The sequence below is a fragment of the Bos taurus genome, chromosome X (genome assembly GCF_002263795.3).
Source record: "Bos taurus isolate L1 Dominette 01449 registration number 42190680 breed Hereford chromosome X, ARS-UCD2.0, whole genome shotgun sequence".
Taxonomy (NCBI): Eukaryota; Metazoa; Chordata; class Mammalia; order Artiodactyla; family Bovidae; genus Bos; species Bos taurus.
The window spans coordinates 118,506,516-118,533,528 of NC_037357.1; the positions used below are offsets into that span (position 1 = coordinate 118,506,516).

General features: G+C 37.8%; 1 protein-coding gene across 6 annotated transcripts in view; it reads right to left on the reverse strand.

The window, feature by feature from the left end:
• Positions 1-27,013, reverse strand: part of POLA1 (DNA polymerase alpha 1, catalytic subunit) — a 295,127-nt gene that overhangs the window by 164,955 nt on the left and 103,159 nt on the right. For all 6 annotated transcript variants that reach the window (XM_059883482.1, XM_005228356.5, NM_001206065.1 and 3 more), the window contains 6 exons: positions 16,623-16,655; positions 15,787-15,879; positions 14,384-14,589; positions 12,444-12,576; positions 6,353-6,484; positions 1,514-1,688 (listed from right to left, as the gene is read on the reverse strand). In XM_059883482.1, the coding sequence (XP_059739465.1) occupies positions 1,514-1,688; positions 6,353-6,484; positions 12,444-12,576; positions 14,384-14,589; positions 15,787-15,879; positions 16,623-16,655 (772 nt within the window). The remainder of the gene's footprint in view (positions 1-1,513; positions 1,689-6,352; positions 6,485-12,443; positions 12,577-14,383; positions 14,590-15,786; positions 15,880-16,622; positions 16,656-27,013) is intronic.

The window sequence follows — 27,013 nt, forward strand, 5'->3', positions numbered from 1 at the left end:
AATACATTATATGATGATTTTGGTAGCAGAATTTTATCTTCCTAATTATGTTTTGCTTAGGCAAATGTCAAAAATGAGTTTCCACTTCCAGAGCAGACACTAATGGGAGAATGGAGAGAAGGAGGTGCGGGGGCGAAGGGGGCATGCTGGCGGGGAGGAGCCCAGAAACACATTCAACAAGAGCAGTGTGGAAAGTATGTGACTTGATGATTCATCTGTCCAATCTCAGTCTACAAACGCACACCAAGAGATAACTGCATGCAAATCTGATGGACTAGAGGAGTCTGGACATATTTCTGCACAGGCCTGACAGTGAGTGGGGCGTGGTCAAGATCAGGCACTAACCCTGCCCAGGCCTAGATGGAGCATCTCAAGTGCACCTCTAATGGCTCCTTCAGAACAACTCTAGTTTATGACTCCAGAGACCAAGGCTGACACCAAGCTTCAGAGGTTTGCGAAAGCCAGAGTTCATGAACATCAGAACCAGAGTTTGAACCCAGGTCCCTATGATGCCAAAGCCTGTGTCTTAAGCCAGACATTTCAATGAGAGGAGGGGGAGAATTTTCCATGAAGCAGGGACAGATTAAGGAATGCCATATTTAGACGACAAAATAAGTTGAGCTAGAAATAAAGGTTGGAGCTAGAAAAGTTAGCCTATAACTGCCCAAGTCACAGACTGTAAGATGTCAGTGGCAACTGGACTTACAGATAGTGAGGAGCTAGCCAGGGATTTTATTAGGCAGTTATTCTAAAAATATTCATCATTATGTACAATGGCATAGAGAGCAGAGACCTTAAAGCAATGTAACTCTCAATATGCTGGTCATCTAGAAATATGCCCAGGGCTGGTTATGAAATACATTTCCAAGCAAGAGATGACAATCTGATGACCTGGCAAAAAGTCAAAGAAAGAATGAGCTGTCAGGGATGGATGGAACCTCCAGAGATGATGAGAAATTAGGTGTCAACTAATTCCTAGAAGATAATGAGTCCAGTCTTAGAAAAAATTTTAAAAGCCAGAGCAGGATATTCAAAGGGAATCAAATACAAGTTAATGTATTTAATGTCTTATAATGTTAAAAAAAGTTGTACATTCTCACTCCATGCGAAAACACATTTAGAGTCTGAGACAAGAGGAAACAATAATCAAGATACAATAAATCTTATTAAGGAAAGTTCACTGATTAAACCAACAATGAAGTAAGCTCAGAGACTAGGAGATGCCTAAAACCTTCTCCTATCTTTTCTTTTGCCTCCTCTCTCTCCCCTCAGCATCTGCTGAGTGCAGGCACGGGAGCAGGCATCTGCCTACATAGGTAGCAAGTCTGTGCGGTCGACAGTCTAGGAGGGGAGACAGACATTAACCAAACAACGACAAAAACAAATGCCCAACTGCAAATGAAGAAGTCGTCAAAACGGTACCGTGCCTCTAAACAAAGCTCCTGACAGGTAAGGGAGGACCATATGGCCTGCTATCACTGGGTGCTGAAATAAGGGAGCTCGGGACACTTACCTAACCAGGATGCAATGAGGATAGCATCAATTCCATCTATTGGCTCACATATTCGAGCCACGACTGGGTGGATCTGCTGGGCCAGGTAGTACTGGGTATCAATGCTTAAATTGTCCTGCTTCTGCAGCTGCTCGGGTGCATAGGCCCTCTGACCCGCAGTGAGATTGGAACCATCCTATAAGAGGACACAGTACAGGGAAAGTTGTGAGAAATCACACGTACTTGGCCAAAGAGACGGACACTTCAAGTTTTATATATTCAATTCCAAAGCCCAAGAAGTCCTTTTGACCTGTTGGTGGTCATAAGCATCTAACGGGAGGAAGATCAAGGAGAACGACTTACCCACGGTCCAGGAATGTAAATCCAGCATGTGTTGTGTTCTATTTTTTGTTGAAACATGAAACCAACAAGATGGCATGACTAGATTAAATAATTCCACCTGCCATATCACAGAAACACACAGGGAAGACTTGCTAACAAAGGCCTTCTAGAAGCCATGACCAAAAAATGTGTGACCCTTTTATTACGTTAATGTCATAGTATCATCTTAAAGACTGGGTGTGTATGTGTATTCAACATCTCTTGTTGAAAGCTGTTAAGTGTCACTGAGAAACAAATGAGCAAGGGGAAAAGAAAAGAGCATGAAACCCAACAGTAGTAACCTACGCACAAGATAAAATGCATGCGTGTGCTCAGTGGCTCAGTCATGTGTGACTCTTTGTGACCCCATGGACTGCAGCCTACCAGGCTCCTCTGTACATGTGATTTCCCAAGCAAGAATACTGGAGTGGGTTGCCATTTCCTTCTCCAAGGGATCTTGCCGACCCAGGGATCGAACCCACGTCTCTTGCATCTCCTGCACTGGCAGACGGATTGTTTACCACTGCACCACCTGGGAAGCTCACAGGAATAACAGGTAAGAGTAAATTGGCCCATACACAGTCCTGTGCATAGTGTCATCACCATGTGTGAATCAAAAAGGCATCACACCACTGGACCAACATCCAACAACTAACTCCACTCTTTCTCTTGTCTGCAACAACAGAATTTAATGTTCAGATTCATAAATTTTAACTATTCACAGTGCTCAGCTGCTCTGAAAACTGATTACAATATTAATCCTATTCTTTGATTTCCTGCTACAATCAGTCCCTTCTCAGTTCAGTGCCAAAGTCAAAGCAAAGGCCACCTTTCACATCATTGTCTTACAACAAACTAGAGGCAATGGCCTCTTTCTCTGGCTAGGCTCCTGACAGAAACAAACTAGGGTGTGTATCAACGAGCTTCTACCTATGCTAAGATATAATGAAAGAACTAGAAAGGAAGCAAACCTCAGATTATAGGGCTTCCCTGGGGACTCTACAGTAAAGAATCGACCTGCAATGCAGGAGATCCAGGTGCGATCCCTGCGTTGGGAAGATCCCCTGGAGGAGGGCATGGCAACCCACTCCAGTATTCTTGCCTGGAGAATCCCATGGACAGAGAAGCCTGGCAGGCTATATAGTCCATAGGGTAGCAAAGAGTCAGACACGACTGAAGCAACTGAGCATGCATGCAAATCTCAGATTAAAAGACTTGTTTATAATTATTTTTCAGGAGTTCACTGTACAGTAAGAGAATTTAGGCAGAATTAATCAACTTTAATTATTGCCATTTTAAAAGTCTGAATTATTAGATGGGAATAGGATGTCAATGACAAAAAGAGTATGAAAGATCCTTGAGCAGTGTCTTTATGCACCACAACTATATTCGGACTGCCTTTTAACAAACACAGGAAATCTGATCAATTAATAGAATCACAGTTTTTTAAAAAACTGATCTGTCCTTGAGATTATAGTAATGTTGAGTTTTAAAAAATTTTAATAAAGAATAAAAACCAAATTTGTGGAGGCAAATTATTTTTTTAAATGGTGCTTGAGTTACTTTCCAATGTATCATTAGATGTTCTCATGTAAGACACGTCTATAAAAAAAGTTGACAAAGTTCCAAGCATATTCTCAGTTGAAGAGCTTTTTAAGTATCCCCACAAAAGACTAGTTTTTTAACAGTGACCCAAATGTGTTTCTTATTATATTTTAAAAATCTGAGCTCAAATATGACTAAATTAAAAAGAATTGGAATGATGACAGGTTTTCCTGTGTTATGTTGGGAAAACATTTAGGCTGTGACATAACTAATTCAAAGACCTAATTCTCTAACATAGCAAGACCCTATGGTACATGCAAAAACATACAGCATACACCTTAACAACAGACTGAGAAGCAAGGCTGGCACCTCCCTGAACTGCCAGTGTAGTAATTTGTGAACTTCACAAAGTACATACTTCACAAGGACAACCAGACATGGTGAATCCATTCCAAACGATGTGGTCATCTTTACTAGGACACCAGTGGGCAAAAAGATTTAACAGATGACAACTGGAAGCCTTGAAACAATTATGTTAAAGGCATACCTTATGAAAATTATGTCTGATGAAAGTTAAATAATAAAGGATTTAACACTTAATCAACAAGTGGAAGTTAATTTAAGATCTCTGCAAATAATTCACATTAGGTTTAATAAGACTATGAACTACAATGTAAATTATTATATACCACAAACACTACTCTCTGAACTCAATGGAATTTGTAGTCTGAGTAAGTTATCAGGAGAGCAGTATACTCAAAATGTAAATTTTAAACAAAAGAGAACCTGTTTAGGAGCTATACTATTCTTAGAGGGCACCTTTGCTTAGAGCAGTAAACAGTTCTCTTAAACTTAAACATTTGCAGAAACATCTTCTAAAAATATGATTGTGTTAGGAAAGAGAAAGAATAATCTGAGTGCTTAAAAGCAAAAGAGGTAGGCAGCTTTGCTTAGCAAATATACTGAAAGTGGGCATGCCCCATTGCTACGGGACAAAGGCAAATTAAAGTCTTATAGCTTGGGATACAGTAAGAAGAATAAATCAATAAAAGAACTGTTTTTAAATAAGACCCAGAACCAGTCAAATGGGAAAAGGGTTGGAAATATAACAAACTGGATTTAGCATCAGCATTTTGAGCTTTTCTTACATCAATAAGACCCAAGAAGAAGATACTGGAAGACCTAATATTTAGACATCAAGGAATATATGCTTGACTTTTGAAATACATATATCCTATGGCCATACATCTCCATTCCAGGTTTAGCCAAAACATAATTGTGACTTGATTTCATTTTTAGATGCTATTTCAGAAAACCTATATAATTTTTCAAAGTTATATGTTGCCATCTGTTCCTGTCATTAATAATCTTAAGAGCTTTTCCATGTATATAAAGACATAAGGGGAAAAAAACTAGCCTATTTACCAAAATCTTTATTTGCATAATATGAAAATTGTTTTTTTGAGATGAGACTTGTCAAAGGCAATATGCAAAGCACATTAAGGGCCTGAGCGAGTCAGACATTTATGGAAATATTTTCCTGCAGGAATTGGCTTTCTGTAACAGTTCTTAATCAAGGGTAACCCTAGGAGGGAGACAGAGTCAAGTGCTGATTCCTGTCCATGTACTTAAATCATTTGTTATGTACATTATCCACAGTTCCGAGCAGATATTATTCAGACGACTCCTACATTTTGAAGACTCTGATAGCCTCCAATTAAAATAAATAAATTTATATTAAAAAGTAAATTACAAATAAAAAAAATAAAAACACATTGATGGTAGTTTGACAAAGATCAATCATACTGCAAGGCTTATCTAATTTTTTTTTTACTTAATAACAAAATGCAGTATTTGATTAATTAAAAAGAAACAGTCTTACTGAGATGAATTATGCCTTTTGGTAAACAGACCACACCATAGTAACTGTAAAAAATTTGGACATAGGCTTTGACTTTTTTAAGCAGAGAAGGGATGCAACTCCCTCCTTTGTTTTGACTGAAGTTAAGTGCTTCCAAAAAAAAAAAAAATACACACACAAACAAATAAAAACAATTTCCCCCAAACCCAAATCCCCTTATGATCTATCCTTTCTCCCCATCCCTAACTGTGAGAGGCATGCTACTCTCAAAAAAAACTGGTTACTGGTTTAAAACTGTTCCAGAAGACCTAGAAGTTCCTTGGAGACGCCTCATGAAACAGGGAGAAGGCAAGAGATGGGTTCTAAGCCCATTCCATTCAAAATAAAGAATTAAAAAAGGGATCTTGCTAGATAATCTGTGTTTTCTTCATAAGCTATGGTTTTAGGATGTCTCACCTTTTTCCATATAACCATGCATTTCATTTTTTTTCAAGTTATTATTTGAACAGGCTAGTGAAACATGCATTTACTCTCTTATTCTACCAATATTCAGAATGGAAACTGCTGCAAAAGGAATGATAAAGGACTACTGCTGGACACTGGAGAAGGAAATGGCACCCCACTCCAGTGTTCTTGCCTGGAGAATCCCAGGGACGGGGGAGCCTGGTGGGCTGCCGTCTGTGGGGTCGCACAGAGTCAGACACGACTGAAGCGACTTAGCAGCAGCAGCAACAATTGGACACATGAGCAAACTGGTATACGCTTTCAAATTCATTTCAAATTTAAACTGTAGCAACTGCTATATACCTGTCTCACCAAAGTAGTTTCACTCAGCCAAAGCATTGGTCTTCAAAAACAACAATAACAAAAAACACTGGTCTTAAAAGTTTCATGAAAATTTTAACAAAATATGTCATACCCCTGACTAATGTTTTTAAATGCTGTAAAACCAACCAAGACTAAACCTTCTCTTTACAGCATCAGTTACTTGGGTCAAATGAGACACTGTAGAGATCTGGTTTTTACTCTGGGTGTGGAAGTGGTGTAAGTCTTATTCATTATGACAGTTTTACCTGACAGATGACATAGGACACAGTATCTCCAGCTTTCACCTTTCTTCCTCCTTGAGAATTTATCCAGAGGGCAACATGTACATGAGGTAGGCTTTTTTTATCAGGGTAATCCTGGGGATCCTTGGTCAACGCCTAAGAGAGAAAAAGCCCCAAACTTTAAAATAAAACCCTTCACATAAAGATATGCACAAAACATATCTTTGCTAGAATCACATTAGCCACATAAACATGACAGAAAGCTATATGTAGAAAATACTGCCACAGGCTCTTTAGACATTCCAGCCTCAAGGCTCCTCTCTCCTTCATGTAGTAACTAATATAACCAGATATAACCCTGACAAAAAAGAAATATGAGTTTTAAGGCCAAGGCACAGGATACTTGGATATAAAAATTAAGACTATACATTCAGTCTTCTATGCAGCCTTAGAATTTCTTCTAATGTCTGCAACTTTCTACAGATTACTTAAGACGGATGGATAATGGTTCCTCTGACTTAATGATTTGTTTCTCAGCGGTTTCTCTGCCTAAATAAATCACGAAGGCACCAGAAATCACGGGATTTACTCACACTGTCAACTTAAGTTCTCCAAAAGCAGAGTAAGTGAGTTTGTAACAGAAAAGCCCTATGAGAGCAGGAACAGGTCAGCAGTGCCCAGAGCTGCGGTCACAGGGCTCATGATACTCGGCATGTAGAGCAACCCAATGTTTGCAGAAGAAATTACTTCCTTCACTCTGCGATAATTCATGAAGTTCAAGCATTGTAAACTATCGCATGATGAGTAAGACAGTCACTGGTTCTAGGCCATCTGTCATTATTAGATGACTTTCCATTCTTCAAAAAAAATTCTAAAATAAGCTACATGTGCCAGAAGGGAGTGGTGAACTATGTGTTACAGAGAATCTGGAGATGGAAAGACCTCTACCATTTGAGAGCAGAAATCATGGAAGAAGAAAATGAACTAGCACATGAAGGAAAAAAGAGATTTTTAAGAAAAGATGACAGGATCAAGAACATTGAAGCAGAGAGAAAAAGTAAAAGTTAAAAGCAAGATGAGAAAAAAATACAGTCTATCAGACTAGAACTCAATATGCACAAAGGGAAGGGGTAGGTTTCAAAAGACAAGAGAAAGGACCAGGAATAAAGGTGTGTGTCTAGATCACCTATTAAGTGTGGCTGGCAGATCTCTGGGGGTTCCTGACACCTCTTCACAGGCTGGAGAGGTCAAAAGTATTTTCCTAATAATATCATTTGCACTGGCGATGCAGAAGCAATGGTCAGTAAAGGTGCTGATGCCTTAGAAACATGAACCTGGGCAGACACACCAAACTGTACTAATACACATTGTATTCATCACCACCACAAACTCAGTTTTTTTTAAGTTCTTGATCCCTGAGTACAGTTATTATTTTGTGTGACAAAATGGGAAGTAGGCACAAGGCACATCTACTGTATACTCAAGAACAAAGGTTGATCGAGGAAAGGCATTTGTAATATACAACTGTCTGAGTTACAAGCTAAACTAGCTGCCTTTCTCAACACAATTTTTACGTGAAAGAATGACAGGACAACTATGGGTTACCCTAAGTTGAGTAGCTGGCAGACAATCACTCAGAAAGAACCAAGTGAGCCTGCCACTTCAAGGAAAACACCTGACAGTATATATTGCCTTTGAGAATACTGAAGCAATCAGGCGCAAATCAGAATTTTGGAAAATTTGTTTCCATTCCTGTGAGCTTGACAGCTCCCCAATACTTAAAGACTTTTCTCATAAAAAGAAATGTTTTAAAATGTGGTTTTTGATAATTCATTAGTACAATGAAATGTACCAATATTCTAGAAGATCTGTAAAACTCAGGAAACAGACATTTAATTAATGATCAATGTATACTATCATGCATGGGTAAATTATCAACTCAAAGCACCACACAGATGAATAGATTTTAATGTAAGAGAGTATGATATGGTTTCCTACTTTCACATTGCAAATAACCTTTAAGACAATACCACTCAGAGTACTGGTATAGAATCAAAGAAGAATACACACAACTATCTTAAGAAGTTACTGAATAGTTCTCCTTTTTCCAACTACATATTTGTGTTAAACGACTTTTTTCCTATACTTGAACCAACACCAACATCACATCAGACTGGATGCACAAGCAGATATAAGAACCTAGATGTCTTCTGCTAAACTAGACATAAATAGGATTTTTAAAATAGCAAAATGACACAATTCCTCTGATTAATTTTTCTTTGTTTTGAAATACATATTTCTCATGAAAAAAAATTTATTTTTGTAATCATTTAATGGGTTTACTGACACTTAAATAAACTAATACATGCTTTCCAGTTTTAATTTCTAACAGTAAATATCAATATAAGCTACGTAAACAAAGGTTCTTGCAGTCCTCAACTATTTTAAGAGTGTGAAAAGAGTCCTGAGACCAGGAAACTAGAGAACTACCATAGGAGAATAAAAGCAGGTCCTCAAACACAACTGCACATCCACCCATTATGTACACTTTCTAAATTATACACTCAGTGTAGGAGAGTGCCTGCCTGGAAGAGTCTCCAAGTATTTGAACCTCCTCAAAGCTGTATTATGCAAAGTCTTGATTGACTTGGATGGGTAATACTGCATAGAAATTTTAATCAATATAACTCTACTTAAGAAAACTGTTATCTTCTTCAATTGACTATACTTCAGTGCAATGTTAAGAAATTCTGAATTTCATCTGACACACTTTCCAATTATTAGATTGGGGTTATTTGGGAATTTTACAAGACAGTTTCAGAAGGCTTGATTTTTCTAAAAAATGCTTCCTGGTGGTTTAGGCTCAAGTTAACCAGGGCTATACAAATCAGCTGTGAGGTATTTCATGTTACTTTATGAAATATATTTAAGATTACAGCAGTTCAGAAAAATCACACACAGTGTTTTTCAGCTGTTGTTGGCAACAAAGGCTTAAATCTCTACAAAGGTAAAGCTCACCACTTCACCCCTCCACCTGAGACTCACCTCCCATTTTTAAGCTGTACCCATATCACAAAGTCAATCTAATCTAATCTATATCTTATCATAAGGCCTTCTGCAACCAGTCACATGGTTGTGGAAGAGTACTCTTCGATTCCACTCTCCTTTGAAAGTGACAAAATGTAAAAACTTATTTACTCACAAGTTTAAACAGTACAGATATTCAGACAAATGTTAATTAACACAGTCACTTTTGATATATAAAAAGCTTAATATAAACAAGCACAGGAATAACTATGATATAGATAGTCCTTTCATAGAATTAATTTATTGTACTTTCATTGACACTGCAGGAATTCTTTATTTAAAAAAGTATCAGAGCATGGAACAGTATCTTTGCTACACCAACTTAGCATCTTGAAAATAACAACTAGGTTTTGCTTATTCTACTTTATATCCCAGATTCTAGCACTGTGCATGTAAGAAGTACTCCATGTTTGATGAATGGATGATTAAACAAGCAGAGGAATTCTTTCAATGCTCAGTGAACAACTATTATTTGCCAGCTACCACACCAAGTGAAATGAAGACTATAAAGACAGTAAGTAGGTTTCAGTTCTGCATGGAAAAATACATGCACAGTCCAAATCACACTACATATTAACCAGTATTGTTAGTAGTAATAAAAATATGTGACTTTGAGTTGGTAATTACTGAAGTGATGGATGTATGTGGGTTCAAGATGTTATTCTCTTTACTTTGGTATAAGTTTTCAATTTTCGATAATAAAAACTTTAAAACAGCAAGGCTGAAGAAAGTTCCCAAGAACTCAGAGATGGCCAGTGTGTCTCTGAGGCTAGGTTTCTCTGCACACTAGTAACACTGTCTTGTCACCCACAGGAGTAGATGATGGCCTGGGCCCATTACCTTAGAGGGCAATGTTCTTTTGCCAGTAATGTGGTCATGTTGTGATTCAGCCTTCCTAATTCATGCCTGGAACCCCATGCAACAGAGGACCCATATTTCTAAGAAGGTAGATAGTGTAAGGGATACAATCTGCAGAACTGATGCAAAAATTGATTAAAGCAAAACAGAAACAGTAACTCTTAGACAAATTTTTAAGAAAGAGACAAAACAAAATCTGAAAGGAAACCACTCTCCAATGTCACAAGTGATTCCATACCAATAGGCACGCACTGCATCACTTAGAGTGAAGAGCTAGTGCCAAGACACACATCCTCTGATATTACTTATTTCTCATTTTTTGTACTTTTCACGCATAAGTGAATGTCATCTTTGTGATATTAAAGACATCTCAGTTAAGGGATAGGAAACAAATGACTTAGCCTAAGAATAAATACAAATAAGGACATGCAAAGAAAATATTCATTCTCTCTAGGAATCCAAGAAATGCAAATCAAACCCAATGATAAAATAGTGTTTCACATCCTTTGTGGTAGCGATGTTTTACTTAAATATCACCAATGATATTATGACCAATGACATATCTCTTATATAGTACAAGAAAATCTGTGGTGAAATTAGCACACACTTTTTTTTTTATTATTAATTAGTATCACTGTTTTACAAAGCAATCTGACAAGAGCCATATAGATACTCAAACTTTTTGATGCAAATGTTTTACCTTTAAGGACTCTAAACTAAGAAAGTAATTCATCCAAAAGCAAAAAGACAAAGATGTTCAATTCAGTAATTTATAAGAGGAAAAATTAAAAAATGTAATACTCAAGCAAAAATTTTAATTAAAGGTGTACCAGTGAAATGCAAGATTAAACATGATGATTTTTAAGGTTAATACCAGTATGTGTTAAAATCTATTTAAGTGAAAACAAATTTCAAAATAATATGCACTGTAATTGCTATCATGTAAAACTGTTTTATGGAGAAGGCAATGGCACCCCACTTCAGTACTCTTGCCTGGAAAATCCCATGGACGGAGGGGCCTGGTAGGCTGCAGTCCATGGGGTCGCTGGGAGTCGGACATGACTGAGCGACTTCACTTTCACTTTTCACTTTCATGCATTGGAGAAGGAAATGGCAACCCACTCCAGTGTTCTTGCCTGGAGAATCCCAGGGACGGGGGAGCCTGGTGGGCTGCAGTCTATGGGGTCACACAGAGTCGGACACAACTGAAGCGACTTAGCAGCAGCAGCAAAACTGTTTTAAATAGTAAGGATGTGCAGAAATGACTCATTATTTTAGTATAGGGGCATGAAGAACGAGTTTTAACTCTATAAATTCCATTTAATGCCATCATTAGACTCTTTCTCATCAAAATTCTTTTTAGTATGAGGTTTGACAGCAAAATTTATTTATCACAAAATGGATAAAATGGTATTTGCAAAATTACCTTCTGAGTATGTAAGGATACTCTTTTTAAATGGAAAAAAAGAGAAAAATCTATAACCTAACATCTTGAATTACACAGTACTTTTGGAAACGAAGACTTTCCTTTTCAAATTAGGTAAGAAAAAATATTCTCAATTTTCAACAACTAAGACTATCCATAAAGAGTAACTTTTATAGTAAAAAAAAAAACCATCAATTTTCAACAACTAAGACTATTCATAAAGAGTAACTTTTATAGTAAAAAAAAACAAAAAAAAAAAAACAACCCACAAGTGGTTTGAATATATAGAAAATACTAACACCAAGTTATGACTAAAGAACAACATATAAAGATGCCTTCTGATTATAGTATCTCTAAGGATCACGTTTGGTACAATTGCACAAACACAGGCTCTCTGTCTAAGTTTATAGGCCTGCCCCCCAAACAACTATAACTTAGGAGGAATATGAAGAATGTAATACTCTCAAGTTCCTGAAACATCAATTATAAACACAGTACCTCTGGACACAAGGCTTCCATGAATAAAGAACCATGAGAGAAGGCCCTGCAACAGATAGGGGAGCATCAGGGGCTGAGCTAGGAAGAGTGCCATGCTAATGCACAGTCTGTGAGATAGTTGTTAAGCAGTTTTCATCACCGGCTAGAATTTATTTCAATTGCAAGGATGAGGTGGTTCTTCAACTATCTGAAGGAGGAGAAAAACACATGGCAGCAGCTGGGCACAGTAATAAATGCCACATTTACCTTATTAATTTCAAACTGGCTCACTGGGACACTGCCGTTTAGCACATTTTCTCCAATTTCTATTAACCTCTTCTGAATGTTTTCCACTATAGTGTCCCGGTTTTGATCCGAAAGAATCTGGCCAATGACAAAGCTGCCAAAAAAAAAATAAATAAATAAAAGGAGAGGGTTTGATTTTTTATATCATAGTTTATTAATAAAGGAGAGACAAGGAAGATAAATGCCATTAGATTAACATGTGGACAATAGCCATACTAAAAGCTAATATGAGGGTTAATGTCCAGAAGGCCATTACTATTTGTTTTTTCAATATTAACTCTACCAAAGGTTTACCAACCTTGCAATGTCAGGTTTGTCCTTAAATACAGAGACTTTTTTTTTTAATGAGGCAGCTAATGCGTCCTATTTTGTGTGTGGATGGAGAACAATATGTGTTCCATCATGTTTTTACGCAATTATAAAATTCATAAGCAGCTATATTCTACTCATAGGCTAAAATCTGAGAAGATAAATTTTTCACTTTCCTCATAAAGCTGCAAGATATTATCTCTGATAGTATCTCTGCCCGAGATGACCACAAGCTAGAAAGTAGGAAAATAAAGTTCTTTATGCAAATCGTTTAAAACTCAGAGATTTCAAACTTTTTTTTCTTCGGCTTTATTATATTTCCCAGTGTTCTCCAATCATATTACTATGCCTCAAAAACTTCATGTTTTTCTATCAGATCCCCCAAAAAAAGAGAAAAAAAAAAAGAAAAGGAGTAAGGAAGCCAATATTTTATCCATTTCTGAGAAAATGCAGAGCGAGGGTTTGACAGCTGCATTATAATTTGTCAGAAAAAGAACCCTGACAAAAACATTTGTATAGCTTTAATTACTAATACATTTCTAACTCAGAGAAATTTACTTCTATTATGATGCATCTTTTCTTAGAAAAGACAAAGCCGAAGAGAACACTCTAATCGACAGTCTATACAAAGTAGTTTCATCTTTGGGTACATTTGGGGGCAATGAAGCATTTCAAACTATATTTCATAAAAAGCTAACAGTGACCCACACTCAGATGATCAACTTTGCCTAATCAAGAATAGTTTTGCAGAAGCAACAATTGCTCAATCTTCCAACTTGAAAGCAAGTGAAAGGCTGGAAAACAAGTAAAAAAATGCTGATATTCAGCAACACAAAAATTAATTTGAAATTTCACTTTAAAGAAAAAATTCCCCCTATTTTCAGAACTAGTCAGGTTCACAAAGCAGGAATTATTTGGAAAGATGGGACATAAAGTATCTGAAGATTTGTCTTTTTAAAATGGGTGCCTTATATGGCCCTAAAACAAATAGGTCTTATTAGCACAATCTGCACTCACATGTATAAAACTAAGGGGTCAGTTATGACATTTATTATTTTGGAGGTACATACGATATTTGAGAACCAGCTCTTAAATTAACCTGAGATTAGTAAGAACCTTTACACACAAATGATATGGGCGGGGACAGTCTCACTCCATGGCCCACTTTGAATCCTAGAACATTTGAAGCCACAACACAGGGAAAACTTAACAATCATGGCCCTAAAGAGGCACTACGAAGATTTCAGGAGCACAATGTAAGGGACTTCCTAATAGAAACAGTGAAGCAAAACAAAATAAAAACAAGCTAACATCAATGAAACTCTGTAAACATCTAAAATGTGAAGGTTTAACCTCATCATGAGTGAAAACTCGTAAGATGCACCTTACAGCAAGCATCTCTTATTGAGCAAGTTTTAACCCATCTGTAAGATTCCATTCCAAATCAGTAAGAGCTGTTAATACACAATGATATCAATAACAAAAAGAAGTTGTGTCCTTGTGCTTGGCAGAATCACAAGTGTTCTCCACATTGTTAACGCTTGAATTTTTTAAAAACAAACAACAAAAGCAAAAATGAAAGCTGAACTCACTTTCCAGTGTCTTTAGCAAGATCACACCAGTCTCTTCTAACTATATCTAATCCTTTCACCTCCTGTTTCGTGACGTAATTCCCATCTGATGTTGGCTCAACAATCAGAGCAGCATACTTTTTTTTCTTCAGCAGTAGCAGGGACTTGAAAATACCATCAATGTCTATTTCAAGCAGTTTGTACAACTTATTCACTTCACTTTTCACCTGTGAACATTTCAACCATTAATGTTAGCTTCTCAAATATCTAATATGGAGAAGATGAACATGCTACAAATTCCGAAGAGTTCATCTAAACAGAACTAGAAGTCACACAAGACTAGAAGGCATTTACTCAGGTTATATGGAAAACAGTATTAAGTTTGGTATGATGCAAGAACTTTGAAAAAGCACAGGAACAAAAACAGATAAAAAGATAAACAAAGAGACGATACTATAAATACATCATCTCACTCAACCAAAGGACAGAAGTGGCAGGGTCAGCTACAGGAAATGTATGAAAATTATGTAATAGACAGTTTTCGAATCTAAAAACTAAATGCATAAGTACTTACCGTCAAACTACTGAATTAGAGATAGTCCAACAACTAGATACATGGCCAGTAAAACTTTACTATTTAAAATAGTGTCTAAGATATCTCTGTACCTCCTGTAGCACCATGACTTTAAGCAAATAACTATCCGCTGAACAAATAAATGAACAGCCACCTGCTCTCTATTGATAGCGTCATTGCATAGACCATCACCTCAAGGGAAAATACACAACTTTTCAAGGTCCAGTGAGTACAATATGTCAAGCTTGTTGTTAAGTAAAGACTACAGCTCAAATTTCACACATTTTAGGGGAGATAGGCAGGAAGTTGTTAGCTTATAAGATGGTACCTTAGTTTTAGTTTATTGGGATAATATCTTAACAAGTGATCGAAAAACACCTGCTAATTGTTAGGTGAACTGCAGTTAGGCTACAAATGATTATTTTTAAATGTTCCCTTGTCTTTTTAAATTATTTTAAGTATTCTCGTGAAAATTATAGATATATGCATATAATGTAGTTAGGTATGTATTTATCCATATCTATCACTGTATAAAATACATCTGAATGTAACAAGAGACATATTTCTCCTTATGAATGACAATGTGATAGGTACTAATGTGATCACATCTTAAACTTACCAAACCTAGACTGTTTTCTAAAGGTAAAACATATCTATTACTTATGGAAAAACCAATTTCCTTTGTTTTTGCCCTCAAAGTAAATAACTAGAGTAGAAGTTGAAATAAAACAGGGGATGAAGAATCAAAGGCACTAAGTTTATTATCATTTTCAGAAGGACATGTATATGTAGAAACCAGAAACAATTCACAAAAGTAGGTGAAACATATAATTTTATGAAATTATCTCACCTTGTTTCCCAATTTAAACACTTCTTCCAGATTGGTGCTATTGGTGTTGATCATAATTGAATCTGTATCTCCATAAATAACTTCAAGATTCATCTAATGAAAGCAAAAATTATAATAATTAACAACAAAAACACCATGACCATCATACACTCAGTGAAACTCAAAATTTTCCATTATATAAATTACAGGTTCCAGATGATTTTTGAAAAGTTTACATTTCTTCTTGCCCATATTGTCAGTGTACAAAGACTAAGCCCCAATAAACCAAAAAACACACACACAAAAATCTCCCTGATTTTCTTAAAGCAGACAGTGGAGTGGCAGAGGAAGTATCTAGTTTCAACTGAAATAAAATGTAGGACTAAATAAAATAAAGATAAGAGACCAGGTAAGGGAGGGGTCTGTATTTACCAACTGTCCCTCATGCTTAATGGTCAGGGCAATTTATAAAGCAGAGACAAAATGGGGTTTTTTCAACCCGATCCACAAATCTATATTAAATTCTTAGTAGTTAGCAGAATATGAAGAGTGACAAAAAAATCAATCATCACAAACAACACTAGAGCACATACAGTACAAAAGCCTGGAAGTAAACTAATTAGCACTGTTACTGATTTGCTAGAAACACTCACATATAGGCTTCAAGCAGTGGTTAGATTATATCAGTGTTAGTAAACAAACAAAAAAAAAGGCTATAATCCATTAAGAGGGATTATAAATGTAAACCAGGCATCCTAAGAAGCCATTTCCAGTGTGTTTGGGTTACAATTTTCCTTAAATACAACATCATCACCAAGTATGGTATCTAAGAATTACTGTACAATGAAAATGCTTACCTTCTGAACCATCTCCTTCGTATGCATCAAAATCTAAATGAAATGGAAAAAAAGTCAAGATTAATGCATTACATAATTACAAAAACCTATGGCACAAAGTGAAGAGGAACTAAAAAGCTTCTTGATGAAAGTGAAAGAGGAGAGTGAAAAAGTTGGCTTAAAGCTCACCATCCTGAAAACTTAAGATCATGGCATCTGGTCCCATTACTTCATGGCCAATAGATGGGGAAACAGTGGAAACAGTGGCTGACTTTAGTTTTTTGGGCTCCAAAATCACTGCAGATGGTGATTGCAGCCATGAAATTAAAAGACGCTTACTCCTTGGAAGGAAAGTTATGACCAACCTAGATAGCATATTCAAAAGCAGAGACATTACTTTGCCAACAAAGGTCTGTCTAGTCAAGGCTATGGTTTTTCCAGTGGTCATGTATGGATGTAAGAGTTGGACTGTCAAGAAAGCTGAGTGCTGAAGAATTGATGCTTTTGAACTGTGGTGTTGAAGAAGACACTTGAGAGTCCCTTGGACTGCAAGAAGATCCAACCAGTCTATCCTAAAGGAGATCAGTTCTGGGTGTTCATTGGAAGGACTGATGCTGAAGCTGAAACTCCAATACTTTGGCCACCTGATGTGAAGAACTGACTCATTACAAAAGACCCTGATGCTGGGAGGGATTGGGGGCAGGAGGAGAAGGGGACGACAGAGGATGAGATGGCTGGATGGCATCACTGACTCGATGGACGTGAGTTTGAGTGCACTCCGGGAGTTGGTGATGGACAGGGAGGCCTGGCGTGCTGTGATTCACGGGGTCTCAAAGAGTCAGACACGACAGAGTGACTGAACTGAACTGAACTGAAATATATACTGAGAGAGATAGGCAACCCCATGGTTTGTCATTACCATATATTTTTAAAGCTCTTGATGGTTTTCTAACTATAATCCTCAAAACAATATCATCATAATCTAAAAATCAGTTTGCCTGTATACCAACTCTTAGGCAGAGAGATGTTCGCAGATTTGCTGTAAAGGTCTATCTTTAATAAATATACTTAATAAAATATCCTTTTATAATATGGCGTAAAGGCCATATTCTTGATAGCAATATTTAAAAAGAACTATATGGCTTAAAAAAAAAAAAAAACACCACAAAGATTAACCAAGCACTTAAAACTTTCCAGTACTCAAGACAATTAAAAAATTTTAGAAAGGGGGGGCCCTCTTCACTATATATCCCTGGAGCAAGCACAGTGCCCAGTACAAAGGTGTGGCTCAATAAACATTCACTGAATAAAGACAGATAGTAGATAATATCTGTAAATAGGTCTGTCCCCAGGCATATACAGCTGTAAGACTAAAGGTTATATAGGTTACAGTGTAGTTCTGACAAAAACATATAAATTATCTTGGACTAGATCAGAAGTAAAACATTTTTTACAAATGAAGGCCTCTTCAAAGGAGTAATACAACATCCTGAGCCCTCAGTGCATGTTTGTTATGTATAAAATATATGGGCTAAATGCTGTGCTATGAGCATCTTGTGAATTTTTTCATTTCATTCTCTAAGAGCCCTGAGACAGCCACTTATTAATACAATCATTTGTTAGAGACAAAAAACAGAAGATAATTAATTTGTCCTAGTAAGTGATAGAGCAAAGATATGAACCCAGGCACGCTGACTCCAGAGCGTGGGGCCTGAGTCACTGATTGCCTCTAGATCAGCATCCATCTTTCAAAGCATCACTCTAAGCCAGAGTCACTCTTCCAATGAGCCAGAGAGAAGATTTACTTCATTTACATTTCTTTTTCCTACCTCCAAGAATCTTCCTTATCAACTCAGCTTAAACCTCATAGTGTTTCTGTTCTTCTGGTCCTTTATGTTACAAAGCCCTGTAAATGCTCACCTTAAGAAGATCTGTTATATCTACCCCTTGTGTTCCATTTCTATTGTCCACCTCACCTTTGGTACAGTCACCCAATGTTGTTCATGAGCTCAGTGTTCTAAATTATCAGGAAAAGAAAACCTTTCTCCTGCCCTGGGGGTGGTGGGTGGTGGTGAATACAGATCAGGGTAACCAATGGTTTTAATAGTGGCTGTACAGTGGAATCACCCTGGGATCTTTTAAAATGCCACTACCTGGCCCCAGCAATTCTTTTAAACAGCTCTCAAGATTATTCTTATGTTGCAGGCAGGATTAAGGACCACTGGACTAAGATAATCGAGGTAATCCCATCCTGGAAACAGTTTTTAGCCCACAGTCTGTCCCCTCCCCAATTAGACCACAAGTTCCTGGAGGTCAGAGCACATGTTTGTGCTTCACATCTAACAAGCACTCGAAAAACTGTTGGCTAGCTGACTGATAGGTCTCAGAGTAATCTCAATCACTTTTCTACTAGATGCTAAAATCCAGTTAACTCATAAAAAACATTCACTCCCCTCTACTTCATCTTCATTTTTTAATATTTAAATTACAGGAAAATGCATTGTGGGAAAACACCTGACAATTCCTTTGACAAAAAAGCAATAATGCGATCCACCCAAGTCAAGGTAATCACAGTGAGGACAAAACTATTTATCATGAGACGTCTTCACCCTCTGACCATTCCACCCTGCTGGGCTGGGCTTCCCTCATCACAACGGACAGCCCCACAAAGGTAACTATTTCCTGCTAAGTACAACATCTCGGGAGCAATCTGTCAATCTTTTACTCCAACTCCACAAGTGCACTAACCAATTTCTTCTGCTCTCCTTTTGCACCGTGAAGCAAACCTACTTTGTTTCCCCTGAGTACACCTCCAACAGGAAGCGGCAACATTCACCTCTCAGCTCCAACACCCATTCTCACGCTGTCCTGCCACCAGCTCACAACCATTTCCACACACAATCTGAGTGAGGGCTGCTACTAAAATGAGTTTCCCTTTGATGGATGAAAACTCTTGGTCGATGCTTTGCAAACAAATGACAGAAAAGTAGGCAAACTACTAAAACTATATATACTATTACATGTATATGTATGCCTGACTCCCTTTGCTGTCCACTTGAAACTATCACAGCATCATTAATCAGATATACTTCAATATGAAATAAAAAAGTTAAAAAAGAACTATATACACTGCAATTGCTTTTTTCACCTAGTACTTTATTTCAGAGATTATTCCTTACTCACACATAAAGAGCAGTCTTAATTTTTCTTTTTAATGACTACACAGTGTTCCACTGTACATCTCAAGCATGATTTAACTAGTGCTCTACTAATAAATGTAGGTGGTTCCTAACGCTTACCTTCATAATCACAGTTTAATAATCCTTATATACATGTAATTTGCCAATCTGCCAATAATGAAATAAACTCCTACAAGAGGGCTTATTGGGTCAAAGGTTGTGCCTTTTTACAATTTTTGATAAACATAGCCAAACAAGTCTCCACATAGGTTGTACCAATTTCTGACAATAGTTTTAATCACCATCTTTCCTGTGGGCTACCAAATTTTTAGTATCTAGCAGAGGCCCTGGTACACAGGAGCTATTAATGAATATTTGTAGAATGCTAAATTATAAACCCCATTTTACAGATGAGGAAAACTAGGCACTACAATTTTATCCAAAGTAACAGAGCTAATCAATAGCTTGATCTGGGCTGGACCTTATGTTACATTTTCTTTTCATTATGTCTCCCTGCCTTGTTAAAAAGCCCATTCCACATGAATGTTCTGGAAGTCAACAATCAAAAACTTATACATTACAGATATTTCCCCATTAAGGAAATGCATTTTTTTTTTAAAAAGCCACAGGTATCCTGAAAGGTCTACTGGACACAAGGTACAATGATTACAAGATAACCATTCATAAGTTCATTTCAAAGTGACAAGCCTAATATTAAAGCTACCCATTCTGACAGAAAATCATTTTCTAAGTGCCAGCAGCTAGAAAACAGGGCTATAAAGGCTTGCTAAATTCATTAATAAGGCAGTCTGCAGTTATCTGATTTCACAGCAACACCTGCATATTTATCTACTCATTACCAATTGGATGATGGAATTTTTTCAAGCACATTTCAAAAATCTGCCAACTTCAAGTGTAAAAAAATAAACTTTGTGGTTAATTTTTCCCTTAACAAAGTACAGCTGTTCAGAATAATTGTTCAAGATCTCACCCTGTAATGTCAACTGCAGCAGAACAAAGAGTATTTAATTAGCAAATCTATCCAGTAATTCAACACCTATTATATAAAATGCCTTCGTGATTTTATTCAGGATAATTTGCTAAGAGGGTTATTACTGACATTCAGATGGAATTTAAAATTCCTACGCAAGTCGAGTCATAATAGCAGTAATGATCTCCCCAATCAGGAGATTCGGTGTCACACAAGGCTCTCTTGCAATGCAGCAGCCGATTTCCTGACTTCTTAATTCCTGGGCTCAGCTCAGTGAGAGCCCTTCATGCCGGTATTTCAGTCAGCAATACACCTTTAATGGGACTCTATTAAAATAACTAGAACAAAAATGACTTTTTTTTGGTTAAGAAGAATGACAGCACTGCCATCATATCAATCATGGCAGGCTTTGCAGAGCAGTGCCACTGGGGGTGGGGGAAAGAGGGGGAAACAGGAAAGGAGTGGGGCTGGGGGTGGGGAGAACAGTAATTAATACGAAAGGGTGTTTTAACCCCAATCTGAGCCTCTGAAGACAGGGGAAGGGTAGTGGGGACTAAAAAGGAAATGTGAAGTTTATCTCCAAAATTTGCTTCCTAGAAAAAATAATTTGTTCAGGAACACACCCACAATGTGGTTTACTAAGCAGAAAGCATGTTTGTTGCTCTGGGGTTAACAACAGTAGTGATCTAAGACCAACTACAACTGAGGTGTGTGGTCACAGGGTCTCCTTACAAGGCCAGGATAAAGGTGAGGGTCTTTATTTTCTGTTAGAACAGGATACTAATGTCTTACCATGCATTCATTCAAAGGTTATAAAATGTTTTTAGATGCTCTGACAGACTAAAACAGTGCTTACTAATACTAAATGAGAGAGAAAATATCAACTTTTCAGTTAACAACAACAACAAAAAACATTTCAAGCTCTTATTCCAAAAGCATACCTTAATTATAGTAATATCCACTAACAAGAAATCCACTTGATATATGATGCAGAAACTAAACAAAACGACAACCTTCTAAGTTAGGAAAATGCTGGGTAAGGTCAAATTTGAAACAAATAATGCACGAAGAGAACGACAAGTGAAATCTCAAATGGCTTTAGGATTCTTCTGTTACTAATGACATACAATTATAAATAAACTGGAAAGTTTTTTTTTAAATATATTAGCATAATAGGGGGAGCAAAATGAATGGTTTTGAAGGATGAGGAAGAGAAAAGTATAAGAAATATAAATATTATGATATTTGGTAATCCAACCATTATCTAAGCTTTCCCTATTCCCAGTCTCAGCAGTTTCCAAGCAGGACTTCGTGTTACTCAGTTCTTCTGCTTGGTAAATATCTTGTATTTCATCCTTAATATATTAGATTACCTTTTTCCTATTTTCCTATTCTCTGTTATCCTTAAAATATGTGTCTTCTCTCTAAGATGTTGAAGGAGCAAGGGCTATGGATTTAATAAGCATCTTACTCTCTATCTCCACCATTCCCAAGACACTAGGCTCCTCATTGCCTCTTAAATTCAGCTTTACCTTCATTAAAATTGGGATAATACTACCACCTAGTTCCCAGAGCTAGATGGGAATAAGAACTGTATGCTGAAAAAATGCTTTACAAAGATAGAACACCTATTTGTATCAATTTGTACACAAATGTGAGTTCAAAAAAAAAATGCCAGGGGTCAGAAATCTGAGTGCTGGTTTCAAGTGCCAAATACAAGGTAAGTGATTTGGTAGTAATAAGTAAGTTTCCCTCTCTAGGTCTAGTAGCAATAAGTTAGTTTCTCTCTCTAGGTCTGAGCTTTCTCACTGATAAAACTAAGAGGTTGGGGTTCCTCCCAGACCTAAAAATACAGAATCCAAGTTTGACAACTAGCAATATCTCCTCTCATCTGGCTGCGTGGACTCTGTTCCACATTCACTTCTTTAGTATTATGAAAAGGAGGCACTAATATACTAAACAAAGATAACTAGCAATACAAGAATATATTGCCATATTCTAGGTTACTTTTGAAGGCTACGTAGTTGTAAAATAACTAGAAATATATAACCTCTCATAAATTGTCTGCATACAACTTTAGGCATTACACTTTCAGTGGGTGGGCATATTTACAGAACACAAAAACATCTGACACTTTGTCTTGAGCACCTCTGGATCCCCTACCCTGGGAGAATATATGCACATCTACATTATCAATTTATTTATTTAACTTATATGCAGGGTACATCATGCAAAATGCTGGGCTGGATGAATCACAAGCTGGAATCAAGATTGTCGGGAGAAATATCAACAACCTCAGATATGCAGATGATACGAAGCGGTGGCAAGAATACACAGAAGAACTACACAAAAAAGATCTTCATGACCCAGACAATCATGATGGTATGATCATTCACCTAGAGCCAGACATCCTGGAATGTGAAGTCAAGTGGGCCTTAGAAAGCATCACTACAAACAAAGCTAGTGGAGGTGATGGAATTCCAGTTGAGCTATTTCAAATTCTAAAAGATGATGCTGTGAAAGTGCTGCATGCAGTATTCCAGCAAATTTGGAAAACTCAACAGTGGCCACAGGACTGGAAAAGGTCAGTTTTCATTCCAATCCCAAAGAAAGGCAATGCCAAAGAATGCTCAAGCTACTGCACAATTGCACTCATCTCACGTGCTAGTAAAGTAATGCTCAAAATTCTCCAAGCCAGGCTTCAACAGTACGTGAACCGTGAACTTCCTGATGTTCAAGCTGGTTTTAGAAAAGGCAGAGGAACCAGAGATCAAATTGCCAACATCTGCTGGATCATGGAAAAAGCAAGAGAGTTCCAGAAAAACATCTATTTCTGCTTTATTGACTATGCCAAAGCCTTTGACTCTGTGGATCACAACAAACTGTGGAAAATTCTGAAAGAGATGGGAATACCAGACCACCTGACTTGTCTCTTGAGAAATCTGTATGCAGGTCAGGAAACAACAGTTAGAACTGGACATGGAAAAACAAATTGGTTCCAAATCAGGAAAGGAGTATGTCAAGGCTGTATATGGTCACCCTGCTTATTTATCTTCTATGCAGAGTACATCATTAGAAATGCTGGGCTGGATGAAGCACAAGCTGGAATCAAGATTGCTGGGAGACATATAAAAAACCTCAGATATGCAGATGACACGACCCTTATGGCAGAAAGTGAAGAAGAACTAAAGAACCTCTTGATGAAAGTGAAAGAGGAGAGTGAAGAAGTTGGCTTAAAACTCAACATTTAGAAAACCTAGTCCCATCACTTCATGGCAAATACATAGGGAAACAGTGACAGGCTTTATTTTGGGGGGCTCCAAAATCACAGCAGATGGTGATTGCAGCCATGAAATTAAAAGACACTTACTCCTTGGAAGAAAAGCTATAACCAATCTAGACAGCTTATTAAAAAGCAGAGACATTACTTGGCCAACAAAGGTCCGTCGAGTCAAAGCTGTGGTTTTTCCAGTAGTCATGTATGGATGTGAGAGTTGGACTACAAAGAAAGCTGAGCACCAAAGAATTGATGCTTTTGAACTGTGGTGTTGAAGGAGACTCTTCAAAGTCCCTTGGACTGTAAGGAGATCCAACCAGTCCATCCTAAAGGAAATCAGTCCTGAAGATTCATTGGAAGGACTGATGCTAAAGCTGAAACTCCAATACTTTGGCCATTTCATGCGAAGAACTGACTCATTTGAAAAGACTCTGATGCTGGGAAAGATTGAAGGCAGGAGGAGAAGGGGACGACAGAGGATGAGATGGTTGGATAGCATCACCGACTCAATGGACATGAGTTTGAGTGAACTCCGGGAGTTGGTGATGGACAGGGAGGCCTGGCGTGCTGCGGTCCATTGGGTCGCAAAGAGTTGGACACGACTGAGCAACTGAACTGAACTGAACCACTCTAATGGCAGAAAGTGAAGAGGAACTAAAGGAGTCCCTTGATGAAGGTGAAAGAGGAGAGTGAAAAAGCTGGCTGAAAACTCAGCATTCAAAAACGAAGATCACAGTATCTGGTCTCATCACTTCATGGCAAATAAAAGGGGAAAAAGTGGAAGCAGTGACATATTTTAATTTCTTAGGCTCCAAAATCACTGAAAGGTGACTGCAGCCATGAAATTCCAAGACACTTGCTCCTTGGAAGGCAAGCTATGACAAACCTAGACAGTGTATTAACAAACCTAGACAGCACATTAAAAAGCAGAGACATCACTTTGCTGACCAAGGTCAGTCAAAGCTATGGTTTTGCCAGTAGTCATGTATAGATTTGAGAGTTCGACCATAAAGAAAGCTAAGAGCCAAAGAACTGGTGCTTTTGAATTGTGTTGCTGGAGAAGACTCCTGAGAGTCCCTTTAACTGCAAGGAGATCAAAACAGTCAATTAAAGAAAATCAACCCTGAATATTCATTGGAAGGATTGATGATGAAGCTGAAGCGCCAATACTTTGGCCACCTGATGTGAAGAGTTGATTCACTGGAAACGACCGTGACGTTGGGAAAGATGGAAGGCAAACGGAAAAGAGGGCTGCAGAGGATGAGATGGTTAGATAGCATCACTGACTCAATGGACATGAATTTGAGCAAACTCAGGGAGATAATGAAGGACAGGGAAGCCTGGCACACTGCAGTTGATGGGGTTGCAGAGCCGGACACAACTTAGTGACTGAACAATAAGCAGATATATATCACTGTTTCTCATTCTCAGCACTACTGACACTTAGGCTGCATAATTCTTTATCATGGAGGCTATCCCTGGCCTCTACCCACTACATGCCAAGTAGCATGCATGCCCATGCATATGTCTGCACAGTTCTGCCAAATGATTCCTGGAGAGCATAACTGTCCCTGGCTGAGCATCAGTTATGTTATAACTCAACATTTTCTCTTTCTAGGCCTATATTCAATTGTCTGTTCCACATGCATTCATTCTAAATCCCAACCATCTTCTCCAAACCTTCACCAGCTCCAACACAATAAATAGCTTCTCCAACAAAAACAAAGGGCTGACTTCCTTTCTAATCTGATGAACTGACGACTCTCAGTCAGACTCTATCTTTCCAGCGTGTGCCTCCTGTCAGTGTGCTATCCCTCATCCAGGCCCTCATCCCTTGCCCAGCCTACCTGTCTCCAGCATCACTACCTTCCAAGTCATTCTTCATATTTGGCCAGCGTTCTTTCTAAAAATATACTCTTTGAAATGCAATTCAAACCCCTGAGCTTGACCTGAGATTCACGATGTAACTGAGGGCCCCCCTTATCTGCTAATGCGTCCCACATGCATCTTTCAATCTAGCCTTCCTGAAATATTTTGAGTACACTGAACAAGCCACACTCATTTCTTGCTTCCATGCTTTATGCTGTTTCTACACAGCATGTGAAAAGTGTTGGTTCAGAAGTTAGGCTCTGCGATCAAACCCAACATTGTAAACCAACTATACTTCAATTTTTGAAAAAACTTTTAAATAAATTAGGCTGTGTGATGGCTACTTTCATGTGTCAAGTTGGCTAGGCCACAGTACGCAGATATTTAGTGAAACACCAGTTGAGTAGCTGCTATGAAGGTATTATTATTCTTTTCCAAGAGGCTGACATTTAAATCAGTAGACTTTGAGTAAAGGAAAAAACACACCAGAATGCATGTGGGCCTCATCCAATCAGTTGAAGGCACTAAAGAAAAGACTGAGGGGCCCCAGAGAAAGAGGGAACTCTGCTGTAGACTGTCTTCAGACTGAAATTGAAACTCCACTCTTCCTTGTTAAACATCAACTCATGGCCTGTATGTCTGGGTCTCCAGCTTGCCCATATACCCTGCATATTTCAGATTTGCCAGCCCCTACAATTGCAAGAGCGAATTCCCTAAAATCAATCACTCGTATACACCCACCCCCACACACACCATACACACCCCACACCCCTTTGATTCTGTTTCTCTGGAGAACTCTGACTGATACAGACTGCCTGAGTTCAGGGCCTAACAGTGCTCCTTATAAGCTGCATGATCTCATGCACACAAGATAACCTCTCTAAGCCTCCAATTCCTTGACTATAAAATGGAGACAGTAACTGCAGCTTTCGTATATCAGGGGTACCATAAGCATTTAATGTAACAACATATGTCAACTATTTTGTACAGTCTCTGATATATTAATAGAAGTGCTCAGTAAGTGTGAGATATTATCATTACCTAACATTTACTTACTTTACAAGGAACTTCATACCATCAGAAAAGCCTCTCTGGA